The sequence below is a fragment of the Acipenser ruthenus genome, chromosome 13 (assembly GCF_902713425.1).
Source record: "Acipenser ruthenus chromosome 13, fAciRut3.2 maternal haplotype, whole genome shotgun sequence".
NCBI classification, from domain to species: Eukaryota; Metazoa; Chordata; class Actinopteri; order Acipenseriformes; family Acipenseridae; genus Acipenser; species Acipenser ruthenus.
Genome location: NC_081201.1, coordinates 6,976,329 through 6,989,994, shown reverse-complemented (window position 1 = coordinate 6,989,994; position 13,666 = coordinate 6,976,329). Strand labels below are relative to the sequence as shown.

Sequence of the window (13,666 nt, the reverse complement as noted above, 5' to 3'; positions counted from 1 at the left end):
ATGTGGAATGGAAGGGGGATAGTTACTTTACTAGTTACACATGTAAGTGAGGAAGGTTTACTGTACAGCAGAGGTATTTAATATACACTGGTAATGGTTCAGGTAGCAGAATATCCACGCTTGGCTGTACATCACTGATTGAATGCAATGTGTTTTGTCGCTCACGACTCTGACTCCTCTCCCCCAGGCGGAGAAGGCGAACTTGCGGGTGAAGCAGCTCAAGAGGCAGCTGGAGGAGTCGGAGGAGGAGGCCCAGCGCATCACCGCCGCCCGCAGGAAGCTGCAGCGTGAGCTCGACGAGGCCACCGAGTCCAGCGAGTCCATGAGCCGCGAGGTCGCTGCCCTCAAGAACAAGCTCAGGTACGACAGCACCCTTCCGAGGAGCGCTAGCGCCGGCGCAGCTCCATCCACTGTGGTACAGTTAATGGCATACCTTGCTCAACAACAAGCTATACTGTAATTGCAAGGCACCACTTAATACCTACTAGGAATCTAAGATCTAGGCCCATTTGTCTCTTTATCTGAATTCGGTCTTTGCCTTATCAAAGTTTATGGCCTCTTTTACCTGAAGAAACATAAAACAGTCAGCTCAGATGTATCACCTGGATAGATAGAAACATATTTAATTTGCCAGTGTAGTGGTACTCTTTCCCCCCACTCAAACCTCGAACAGTGCAGTGGAGTTTCCCCCAATTAAAAACCAGGCAGTGGCTGAGCTCTGGCCCTACTGAGCTATCCTCACCCAGTGCTAACCAGGCCTGACCTTACTTAGTTCTGCGATCTGACGAGATCATCAAGGCATGACTGCTCTGTCTTTGTTGCAGAAGCACTCAGGACTTCTCGCAGTGACCTGACAGGTACAGAAGCATTAAGCCATGCAGCAGCTGCTATTACCCATCTCTATCTGTCTCTCTGACTGTGCTGTGTACCTCCACCCTGCACACCCTTGTCTGCGGGTCTCTGTACACTCATAAAGGCTATCATTAATTTCGGAATATCATTCCGAAATTAACTCATTTTGACATTGAATCGAATGAGTTTGAGTGGTCAGTTAATCTGCTTTGTCATTCATTACCTCTTTGCCTTGGGCTTATTACTAAACAGAACATGCTTTAATTTAATTTATTTACTTATTCTATACCCTACCCTGGGATACAATTATGGTGCCAATATTGTTATGGAAAACAAACAACTGGGAATGTGCAGTCTCAACATTAAATAACTGCAGTCTTTTTTAGTTCTAGTTATTTGGTTAAGTCACTATAAGTATAATTCAAATGAAATCCTGGTTTTAGTAATAACTCTCTCTATATATAGTTACATATAAAGGTAAATTACTTTCCCAAATTATCCAAAAATAAAAGTTCCAAATCCTTGTGGCAAGAAAGTGTTTCCTATGAATTTCTATGCTAATGAAAGGAAAAAGATGACAATGGGACTGTCTGCAGAGAGATACAGTGCCAGCGTACTTCAAACTTGACCTGGGTTTGGGGCTCTCCCATGCCCAGATTTCTTATTGTGAGTATCTTATTCCTCGAATTTAAGACGCAGCCCAAATTTCCTACCCTCAATTTGAGGAAAAAATAAAACATCAAATAAATCTGCATTTACAAAGATACAACCTCAGTTACGCATATGGAGGCAGTCTGTGGCCATCTGCTATCACACAGAGCGTTACAGTTATAGTTACAGTTCCTCAGCGCCCGTCTGTGTAGCAATGGCCATGCAACAGCACCGAGCTATTGTGCAGACACAGCCCCCCCAGCCCCCCGGCCTGCTCAATTAGTTGCTTAGCAACACGTCTCCTGTTGCGCTTCCTAGCTGCTTCCCTAAAGGCACACCTGCACACCGAGAACCAGCGACATGGTCTCCCTGTCACAGTGTTGCTTCTCATTTCCAGTTGTGAGTACTCACACCTGTTTTTCTCCTAATTTGTGAACTGTGATATTGCTTGGCACATCTTTGTTCGGCAGTCAGTCAAGTTGCTGTTTGTGTACTTGGATAGTCATGTCTTTTGTTGGTGACTTTAATACAAACATCACTATATTGTACTCGAATTTAAGACGCAGGCTATTTTTGAGAAGCAGAATATAGTTTAAAAAGTGCGTCTTAAATTCGAAGGAATACGGTACTTCTTTGTCGCTGTGTACTGTCCACCAAGGTCTAAGTACAAACAAACACATTGAATCTGTGATCCAGTTTGGTTTAAAACCCAACATTAAAAAAAACAGTATCTGTAGAAACAAAAGTGGAATCAGTTGTTGTTTTCTCATGGTTATGGGTATCACTATTCTGATTGTGCTGTCGTTGCTACAGGCGAGGGAACGAGGTCTCCTTTAGTGCATCGCGTCGTTCAGGAGGCGGCCGGCGCGGAGTCATTGAAGCGGGCGGCTCAGACGAGGAGGCTGACGGCCGTGACGGAGACTTCAACGGGACGAAAGCCAGCAAATGAACCCAAATCCTACATGAATCATCACGTCAAACTCTGTCAAACTTTACTTACCAGATACTGTACTACCAGCAGCACTGAAAAGTAAGAGCAATACGCTGTTCCGAACACTGGGTGGCAGCAACGAGACTGCTTTGCAAATTTGATGCCTTTTTAAACTGTGCTTAAATAAGATTACAGCTTCAGATCACACTTCAATTGTACTTTCTTTACTTTGCCATCTTCCACAACGAAATCACTGTGTTAGGCATTTTTGCATTAAGCCACAGTTTGCATTTTTTTTTTAATTCGACCACCAGGTAAACTGGTGAACTGTAATATAGGTTTAAATCTCGCGAGCAAGAACATAATTTTTTTTTTTTTTTTTTTTAAATCTCGCGAGCAAGAGGGGTGGGTTTAAAGTATTCAAAACGATGAATTTTTTTCACTGCGAAAAGGGGTCACGTCAACGTGAATTAAGTAACCATTTACAGTGTTTTCCGGTGTTTATTGGCTATACACTGAATTTTTTAGGTGTTTATTGGCTATACACCGAATTGTTTTTGTATCGGGTTTTATATGTTAAAACCGAAAATCAAAAGCCTCTAGTTGTAATTAAACTTAACTCAGGTGTCAACGCACACACTCACATACTTTATATAATTAACCATGTTTTCCATCCTAATTCAACTCCATGTTTTAATTCTAGAATCGTAAAGTAAATAATCCTGATTCTTCCCATGGAGCTGTGTAAGGTAGCTAATGTTGACAGACCTGACTCGAGTTTGAATGTGCTGTTCCTTCTTTACTGTTTTTATAAACTGTCTTCCCCCTTTCCAGGATAATTACGCAAGACATGCACTGGTCACGAAAAACTGCTAAATCTTAATCATGTCACATTTATTATAATTAGTATTATTATTAGTAACTTTTTTAAAGATTTTTTTTGTTTTGTTTTTGCCTTAATTGTTATACTGTTTACAATACACTGAAACCGCTTGCACATATTAAAAAAATACATAAATAAAAGATTGCGTTATCACAAGAAATGAAAAAAAAAATGAGTCGTGTTTTTCTTTTTAATGTGCCAGTAGCTTTCTGTCACATTCAATGCTGATATTGTGTGCCGTCTCATATTTACACTATGTTGTGAAATTAAGATGTGCATATGAGCCTGCATGGGAACAAGTTTCTGTGAAAGTGAAATGTAGGCTAAAAATCTGTACTTTCAACAATCTGATAACAGGGCTGCTACATGCAATCTAGTCTTGTTGATTTAAAACAAATGATTAGACATGACACAATTTTGATGTACAATAATGATTTTAATGTACATATTAAGATATACAAAAGTTTTCAAACTGTGCCTTTGTATGAAACACTACCTCAGCAATGTTTTGGGCAAAGGATGTACCCATATTGATACAAACATCAAACAGTTTGGGTTTAGTTCAGCAATATGCAGCCTGACATTTATAATCAGTCTACTGAATAGTCTACCCCTTCCTAGTAGCTGTATGGATTTTAGCAAGACAGCTGCATTCGCATGCACCTGCTTTAGGAATTATTATAGTTGCATTTGCACACATTAGTCCAGCATGTTTTCAGAGTGCTGTGCTTTTACTGTTCTTTTCACCCATGTAAAGTGAAACACAATGGAGGTGCTAATGCTTTGCAGATACTCTGAAGACCACAGTGCTAAGCTGGAGTTCTGTATTGCACAATCTCCATCGTACTGGATGCTTCCAAAGTCATCTGACTACCAGATAATGGATATGCCTGGGATTACATGTACAACACAGTGTCGTAGATTGGACGGTAGGTTTATGTCACTCTGTAATTTGCACAGCCGACCTGCATGCTACTAAACAGCTGACAAGTCATTGCAAATCACTATGAATTTGCCATCTTCCGGTGCTGCAAGAGTGAAAACAAACAGGGGTCACCAAAAAACTGCAGAACATTCTTTGTTGTCTACTGTTATTACCTGCTAAGTTTCACTGCTTCATTCACATCCACATGCATATTCATGAACTGGTCAAGTGACTTTGGACCACAACGTGGAGCTGCATCATAATTGTATTCATTTAAGAGCAGATTAAGAGTACATTTTTAGCTGTTTTAGGAGTAAGCAGCAAAGCAGCAACAGACCAGACTAAAACACACTGTCTGCACTTTAAAACAAGCGCAAGTACAAGCAGGTGTTATAGCATAAATATTACAATGAAGGTATTATGGCATAAACCCATTCTCTATAGCAAAAGTCTGCCTTGTTGTCAATGCTACCATATCATCTAATTAGTTGTGAGCTTGCTGACAGTATACAGCATGTAGCGCTGCAACAATTATTCAAACGATTCTGAAAAGTTGCACTCGTTATTTGAATTTCTTTCTATTTGGTTAAACTATGAAAGTGAGAATCTCAAAGTAAGTTTCTGTGTGGAGTTAAAAGCCATTCCAGTCATCAAGGACAAAGACACAATTTTCTTACTGTAGCTTCTGGCACATTGAGACAATCAGCACAAATCTGAAGCAATCTAAATCTGTAGGAGTCCTGGAGTCATTTGGTAGCAGGTTCATGCAGCACTAACGGCAAGGTTGGTGTAACCATCGCTTTGCCATTTTGGAACAGTACAGATAGTCCCATAAGCAGAGGTTACCTGTCTTCTCTAAACACACAAAAACAGTTGCCCCATTTTAACCCTGAATAATGTGCTTCTCAACATTAAAGCATTTCACTTTAGTGGGACTGAGACTGTTGACACCTTCCCTGGGACCTTGCTGGAGAAGAGCAGCTTCATTTATCTTGGTAAAACAAATACATTAAAATGATAATGAACCAGTATTGCACACCCTGCGTAATAAATAGCAAACGGTAAAAAAAAATTAAGAATAGATTACACAAGAAATCATGCTTCTTCCCGGAACAATTAATCATTGCAATTGTTGCAACACTATAAAAGTGAATTAAATGGATATTCTATTTTTTATCAGACTAACTGTAACAGTGGTTTTAATTTGCTGCTACACTACCTGGTTTATATTTGGAAGCCCCAGCATTTAGTACCTCATATCTCAGAACAAATATATAAAAACAACACAGGCTATAACACTATAAAATAAAAAAATAAGTTAACTCAAAATGGTAAAACAACAGAAAAACAAACTGCAATCTAAATATATAATCTCTCCATCGTATGTTAGGGAAAGAATGAAAAAAAAATACAGAGAAATGAATAGCATTAATTAAAAAGTGACATGGGGGGTATTACACTAATACTAAAAGAATACTGCTGAAACTATAAGCAGCTAAGGCAAGCATTCAAACATTTTAGCGAATGTCTACAATCACAATTCTAATTCTCTCCTGCCTGCCAACAAGGTAATCACACAACAGTGATCACAAATAAATTATAGTGCACCCTCAAGTGCAACTCACTATACAGTACATAGGGACAACTGGGAAAGTCATTTCTACAAGATTTACAAAGCACCAATGAGGGGTTTGTGGTGGAAAAACCTGACAAGCTTTAACAAAACATACACTGCTTAAAGGATTATGATAACTCCATCTCTAGATTAACGGAGCATGACCAGTTTTAGACAATAGACATTAGTGGCAAAATCAACCCCAGAATTCATATGAATAGAGCCACACCTGAGAGCACAGCTAATGAGGCACTGCTACAAAACAATCTAGCCAAACTTTGTCACCATGCTTTCCACTCACCACATCTCTGACGTCCACAACCATATGATAATAAGTACAAAAAAATTGAGCTTTAAGATCTCTTATTAGGGAATGGAAGCAAACTGAATTTCGAACTGGTGTTTTCTGTATCAACTACAATGATACAGAAAACTGACACACAAGAATTATTGGCTAGTGTAAAACTGAACAGGGCTGCAAGAGTTTGCCAGTTTACATTTGCACTGCGAAAGGTTAATGCAAGTAAATTATAGAAAACTACAAATTTCCACTGTCATGAGATGTCAAAGTACTTTGTATAGAGATGAGAAAACAGAACGATAGGCACGGGACAAGAAATCCTGAACTTCTTTTTATACTTTCATTTTATAGAACTGATAAAACTCAGATCACAATCAGCTATTACCAAAAATGCGTTGGTACACATGGACCCTTTGATTCCCAGCGTGGTTCCTGAACTACGTCATTAAAAACAAATAATACATGTTTCTTACCAAAAAAACTTTTAAATGGAAAACGAGAGGGGTGACAAAGTGCAAACCTGTTCTAACTCCAAGTCAATCTTATGATCTTAAAACTGATGTGTTTCTGCGTCATGTCTTTTACATAAAAAAACACAGTGTTTCATTTTCAATAAGGCAGTGAAAAAAAAAATCTCAAACCTATCAAATCTCAGCAATGCAAACTTTTAAACTTGCTCATTTAAAGCTGTCATGCTCCGTACAGTTTAAAACATATTTTTCATATTTAAAAATATCATCTCTGCAGCTACTTGCTGTAAAATGTAACAAAAAGCTATGTGTGTGTGTGTGTTAGGTGGTGATGCCCTTTCTTAATTCCTACGCTAGAGCAAAACTTATTTTCAGGCCCCCTACTGCTCTAAGTATAAGGAAAAGCTATTGTAAAACAAGTACCTTAATGTTATGTGACTGATCTTCCAAAAGCAAACACTTTTCTATGAAAGTCTTCAGGTATGAGAATAACAGAGAATTAAGCATATGCCATGCCAAAACCTTTAAGGCTATCATTATAGAAAGACTTTCTGGTGTGGTTCAGGAATAGACGTAAGTCTTCCAATGCATAGCAGTTTGAGGACCTCAGAGTAAAACCTAGACTAGCTCCTACTGCTGTGCAATATGAATCTTGTTTCCATGCCTGTGGTTTGATCCTATTCCCAAACCGGTACATTTGAACACATTATCAGACCAGCACAGCAAAATTTCTACAGCAAGCAGCAGAAATTGCCATCTTGAGAGTAAACTGCCATGAATCGGTATGTTAGGAAAGATGCTAATAGGGGGTAGGTGGGAAAACAAACAGTGCGCAGTCAGGGTTCTCTGGAGTAACGCACAGAGCAAGGACTGTTCAGATTAAAATCTTGACCACTCCTTGTGGCGACTGTCTCATCTGTGAGGGGACACTCGGGGAACCTGGTCCAAACTCCAACCGCTTTGCCAACCTGCAAAAAGAGAAAGGCAGGCTGGAGGTTATTTATTGTAAAAGACATAGAATGAATTTGTCAGTGGTAGCTTTATATCAGTACTATTTAAGATGAAGGGTTATAAGGTTTTTGTGCTCATAACCAAGTTTCAGAGTGGCGAAGCAGGAGAGCTGATGTGTTTTAAGCCTCCTTATTAAAGTGCAGTGAGATGAGTGTTCTGCAGTAATGCAGGGGCAGTCAGTTTGCCAGACACACACTGACCCTGTGTTGAACAGTGGCAGGCTGGCAGGGCTCCCTCCGTTTTCACGACACTCTCTGTTTGCGTTCACCCCCCCAGCTATGGACGGAGGAGCAATCTGGCCTGATGACTGATCGTAAACAAAATCTCGACAGGAAGCCAGCTTTGACTCCAGATTCTAAAATTAAAAGAAAAGAAAATGTAAGAACAGGCAACACCGCAACAACATTACCAAGCGGCTGTCTGGCTCACAGTTCTCACCCCCACTTTCCGCAGTAGCTCCCCCACAATGTTGAGAGCAGATATCCGTGCTGAGGCGGTCAGAGGTGTTCCAGTAAGGCCATCTCCTTCACAAAGAGAAGAACAGACATATAACAATGAACGCTGTACCTTCAAAAGCAGAAATGGGCTCCCTTAAAAGGCTGCTAGTAGGCCCTAAAACCTGACAGTTCTAAGACAACTGTTTAATATTATTTCCAAGCCTTGTAACAAAGCCAGGCACTCCCCCAGTACTGATATTGTGTAATAAGGATAGAAAGTGGGTGTTGTCACCTCTCCTGCAGGTGGCAGGGGTGGTGAAGGTGCTTGCTGGGAGAGAGGGGAGTGCTGCTGGGGGGCGCTGTGGGGGCTCCGTCTTCTCCTGGTCCTTCCCCAGACTGAACGATGGCCTCCGCTCCTGCTTCTCCTGAACTACAAGCTCCTGGCGCAGGTCTGCACAAATGCACATAAGCACAGGTAGCTCACACAGGGCTTTTTCGTTTAAACAGAACTGTACCATTTACACACTTATTATGACGGTGAAAAAATTTCACAAAGAAGCAACTCACGCAACGGTGATGTAAAACTGCACATCTGGAAAGAATTTACTTAACATTAGCAAAACCGTGATCCCCATTTAAAAATAAATAACTTACTGTCCAAGTACCACCACAGCAACTGAACAGAGTACTGCATGAATTTAGGGGCTGGCATATCTGAGATTAGTTTAAACATTAAGCAAGCTAAACTAATGGGTGTACACATTCAGTCTAGACAGCCCTGCTGACCTCTGGCCTCGTCTTTGAGCCGCTGCACTGAAACCTGCAGGGTCTCCTTCTCGTCCAGCTCGCTCTCCAGGAAGGCGTTCCTCTCGATCACATGGTTCATGCGCTGCTCAAAGTCATCTAGAGACATGATGGTGGCCCTGAGGGAGAGAGGGGGTTCCCGTTAGGGGAATCTAACTTGTCCAGTGACAGAAGCTCAGCTGGATAAGCCCATTCAGAATTCACTTTGCTGGTCTACAATACCTTTTGTCTTCTGGGTCCATGGTTTGACTATGTCAATTTCAAGTGTCACCCAGTCATATTTTGATGTATCCTTCCCCATACAGAGCAGAAACTAGAAAAGGCTAACCTCTTGGCTCTTTCCAGATCATCATTGCCCTGCTCCAGTTCCCGAATGTATTTCTGCAGCTGGTCCTTGATGGCTGTAGTCTGTGTCAGGTCGCCCTCTAGTGTCGAGATCCGTAGGTACGCGTCTGAATGTTGGGCTTCGAGTTTTTCCTGGAGGTTTAAGAACAGGTAAACATGAACGAAAGACAAAATAAAAAAAGAGTACTGTCCCTATTTCTTTTCCTTTCTTCAAATGGATGCATGTACCACGTAATGGATTTTAACGTGATGCTCAGTCTTAATACAATTGTTCTTTCATTCATTGTATTATTGTATCAGAAAGGCAGTAAAATAGCACAGGATTTTAAAACAATACCATTTTACAGTAACTGTTTTTACACCATGACTTTTCTGTGAAATAAAGCAGTTCCTAAGATATGCGTCAATCCGTCCCCTATGACCTGCTAATGACTACCATACTCAGACCACAATCAGATGACTTGCACTCTAGATGTATCCATAAATGCACATGTGACATACATACACAAGTGCTTTGACCATATCAACCTAGGGTATGCCGCCCCCAGGGGATCATAAAGAAAAAAAGGAATGTTCTGCTCCACCAAGCATTTTCATATACAGACAAAGACCACAAACAAGGATCAGCTGCCTCTGCACTATCAAAAGAGTCTCTGTTATAAACCCTCAGGCTGGGTGGTCTGGGAGTGAATCACACCCCTCTGCAGCCAGCTCTCAAGAGTGACCTAACTAACATGGTGTGGCCGGCTCCACTCCAGCCAGTTCCTGTCAATCCACCACGCTCATCTAACCCTCATTAAGAATACACTACACTATTTAACCACCAGAGCTCAACAAGCAGCTGTCCTTAACAGCACTGTCCCAGAATCATTTCCCCGCAGGTTACACTAAAATTAGGGTGACCAGATTTTCAAAGATCAAAACCGGGACACATTGTCAAATAATTGATAAAACTAATTTAACCATTTAAATATAGGCTATTTTAATGGTTATTTAAATAGCCATCCTCTCACTCTTAGTATTATTTTTTAAGCAGCTAGCTAATTTCAGTACACTCTCTGGATGTATATTTTGTATCTAATTAGTTTAAGTAGCATAATGTGTTAGTTACACGTATTATGTACTTGTGTATTGGTGGATTCGGATGATTGCAACCTCTCACTGCTGTGCCTGGTGCCTGGTCTTAAATCCAGCCAGAACTGAACAGCTATGACATTACTGTATTACAGACAATGGTCTATTCACAGTGAACAGAAACTAAATGAAAACACACGACGTACGCCTGTGTAAACACTTTATAAAAATAATTACTCGACTGCCTTGGTTTTTTTTATGTTATTTTGTTTTCACTGCAGGTGCCAGAAACTAAAAGCGGTTGAAGTGGCTGAAAACTTTTTAAAGATTTTGAGCAAAATGTCGGGACGCCGGGACCTTTGATGGAAAACCAGGACGTCTGGTCACCCTAACTAAAATACAATTACTATGTGTTGGTTTACCATAGTCCGCAATACTTTAGCCTTTTGTATACCAATGAGAAAACAGATCTTAGCGGCCAGTTATTTTGGTTACATTCTCCAAACACTGTTTTAGCTTTTGTGATACAAGATTTCTTCTTAAATATGAAAGGCATGTGGGAAATTAAATCTTTAAATGAAATAGATGTGAGCAGTTCTAAATTATGCCTTTAAACTCCTGTACAGTAACCTTGTAGCCAATACTGTTCTTTACCTTCAGAGTACCCAAAGTTTAAAGTTGAAAAGCTTTTGGCCTCAGTGTTTTCAGTGTTACACCTTATGTGATTGATCTCTTGAAGTTCCAGGGTTGTTATTGATATTATTGTTTATTTATCAGAAGCCTTTATCCAAGGTGACTTACAGAGAACTATGCATCAGCTGCAGAGCCACTTACAACAACGTCTCATCCGAAAGATGGAGCACAAGGAGGTTACGTGACTTGCTCAGGGTCACACTGCATTGGAGGAGTTGTAGAATGACATTCAAGTCAACTCACGCAATTTGCACGGATCACGTGGTACACATGCTAATACACCAAGCTACTTTATCTAAAGAAGCTCAAAACAATACCCTGAAGGTCTCAAGTTCCATGCGGAGCCGATTGTTCTCCGATAGCAGCTCCCGATTCCGGCCTTCGTACTGTTTGAGCTCCGTCTCCAGCTCCGCCTCGTAATCCCGACTCATCTGCTGGAATTCCTGGAGCTCCTCCTGCGATTCCTCCGAGCTGGGAAGAGAAGAGTGGGCTGAGGAGTGGGATACAATGCCAAGAGTCCTCTGCTAGCCTTTAGGAGTGCCAAGGATATCTTAAAACACTTAACACAAGGCATCTTCTTACAGAATTGTTTGTATTTCATATGTTTCAAATTCACAGACAAGTCAATTACATAACATTGGGTAGCCAATTATATACGGCTGTAAATCTGCTGCCGATTAAAGCCTTTGCAGAAGTGGATGTTTAACATTTAAACTGCCTTGTAATGCAAGTTGTTAAGGCAGTTACAACCCTGATAAACCTGACAGGCTATACTAGTTGTGGTTGCACTTGTTAATGGGTGGGTATTGCATTTATTTCACATTTTCAAATTGCAATATATTCAGACTATTTGAGACCAGCAAAATGCAATGTAAGACTGTATGAAACACAAACCAGTTGCATCACTCGACACTGCCTGTTACACTTGCAGAAATCTTCCGTTAGTCCTTCATCCTTCCACTTACCTCTGTTTGTATTTCTCCGCCTGCTCCTTCCAGTAAGCAATCTCTTCTCCCATGGAGCTGAACTTTGGTGACCGCGAATCTTCCATGCTGATGTTGCAGGGCTGGGTCTCTCACAGGACCTGCAGAGCATGTGATATACATGTAGTGATGCTGTAACATTATTGTGGCGCAGTGTACATCCTGGGCTGGAAAGTCCAGGTTTCTATGACAGCCATCTTGGCGAATTACCTGGAGTCAATCACCTGGCTTTACAATACTGACCGCACTGTGTTTCTGTATTTTGGACTGGCTTTACGATTTTGGATTGTGATTTATACATTGTTGTTTTGTTTGAATTAAGGGATAAAAGGCTTATCCTTTCCCGAGACAGTTACGGGAACAATATTAACTTTGTCTGTTTTGTTTCCTGTTGTTGACATAAATAAAGTTGTTTTTTTCCACAATACAGATCAAATTACGCATGATATTCCTTTAGTAGAATATCGTTTATGTGGCATATGCACCAAAAGTAAATTACAAAGAACTGATTGACACAACCAGACAAAACTGTCATAATATAGGCCACACAATAGGTACCAGCAATTGGGGTACAAAAGAGAATAATATACTGCAAGAGGGAAACTGGGCATCCTGGAAGTACTGTATGTCCTTCAAAAGTGATTGGACACTGGATATGTGCTCTATTATATACAAACTCTCAGGCATGAGACTGACAGACACATCACCTTGCAGAGATGCAATTATGAAGCATCAAGACAAGTCTTTGCTCACTCACCCCCAATGCACCCCCTTTATACTATCAAACAACTCCCGCAAAGCAATCAGGAAGTCTACTCTGAATAATGAGGCAAGCAATTTATTTCACTGTATGCATCAGTGCCAAAGCAGCAAACTACACAGAACAAAGCAACTCTGTAGAACCTGCATGCATGCCGTCAATACAATAAATACATACAGAAATAAACAAACTTACTGCAGACTGCTTCAAACACCAGTTAAAACTGCCCACACACAGATCTCAGACATAAAGAAGGTGCATTGATAATTTGCGGAAACACATAACTGTGCTGTTCACATTCAAGCTTGTATAGATTAGAACAGCACAAAAACAAACACGTTTCTGCTACTACTGGTCAACGTCTAGAACTACCGTACCGTGTAACTAAAACACAGTAAACAAAACAAAAACAAAAAAAAACAGGTCTACTGCAAATAATGATATTTTTGTCCTTTAATAAAAGGATAATGCTCTAAAACCACATGAAAGACGTTTACAAACAAAGATTAACAGGCTAGATAGATGTGAGTTTGCAACTTTGGAAACTCCACACCCTTCTCGGAGCTGTAGAAGCACAGCGATAGTCTCCAGTCTTTCTTTGTCATAGTGACACTTCCTTAGGCATTTTACTTACAACTACAGACAGCAGAGGCGAATCTAAACAAATTAAAATCAACTCTGCAGTTAACAGTAACCATACGGTTCTGAACCCGATTTCATCATAGCAATTCAAATAAAACTTAAAATACATTGCAGATCAAAATAGAGTAACTGCTCACCGTTTCTAAATCCAAACCATCACAGCCCGGCCCGGAGCTGCTTCCTATTGGTCGACGTGAGGTTACAACATCGTATGACCCGAAGAGACTGGACCAATCACAATAGACAGATTTTCAGTTCACTCCTATTCAAAGGGTCAAATAATGACACC

At 40.5% G+C, this 13,666-nt stretch overlaps 2 protein-coding genes across 7 annotated transcripts in view; one reads left to right on the top strand and one right to left on the bottom strand.

Moving 5' to 3' along the window:
• Window positions 1–3,071, top strand: part of LOC117417975 (myosin-11-like) — a 32,159-nt gene extending 29,088 nt beyond the window's left edge. For 3 of the 4 annotated variants that reach the window (XM_034030425.3, XM_034030428.3, XM_059035588.1), the window contains 2 exons: window positions 188–360; window positions 2,317–3,071. In XM_034030425.3, the coding sequence (XP_033886316.2) occupies window positions 188–360; window positions 2,317–2,452 (309 nt within the window). In that variant the 3' untranslated portion in view covers window positions 2,453–3,071. Of the gene's footprint in view, window positions 1–187; window positions 361–824; window positions 858–2,316 lie in introns of all 4 variants that reach the window. The other variant, XM_034030427.3, reaches the window with a different exon arrangement.
• Window positions 3,072–3,732: 661 nt separating this feature from the next.
• LOC117417660 (nuclear distribution protein nudE homolog 1-A-like) lies at window positions 3,733–13,623 on the bottom strand. 3 transcript variants are annotated; one of them, XM_034029843.3, is made up of 9 exons: window positions 13,515–13,623; window positions 11,958–12,076; window positions 11,310–11,463; window positions 9,209–9,357; window positions 8,863–8,999; window positions 8,369–8,527; window positions 8,078–8,163; window positions 7,840–7,994; window positions 3,733–7,596 (listed from the first exon to the last, which is right to left on the bottom strand). In XM_034029843.3, exons 2-9 carry the CDS (start codon window positions 12,041–12,043, stop codon window positions 7,503–7,505), a joined length of 1,020 nt encoding a protein of 339 aa, XP_033885734.3. In that variant the 5' UTR covers window positions 12,044–12,076; window positions 13,515–13,623; the 3' UTR covers window positions 3,733–7,502. The 3 variants fall into 3 exon arrangements, with proteins under 3 accessions (XP_033885734.3, XP_033885735.3, XP_058891570.1); XM_034029844.3 differs by lacking the exon at window positions 13,515–13,623 and adding an exon at window positions 13,370–13,492; XM_059035587.1 differs by lacking the exon at window positions 13,515–13,623 and adding an exon at window positions 12,931–13,062.
• Window positions 13,624–13,666: the final 43 nt, after the last annotated feature.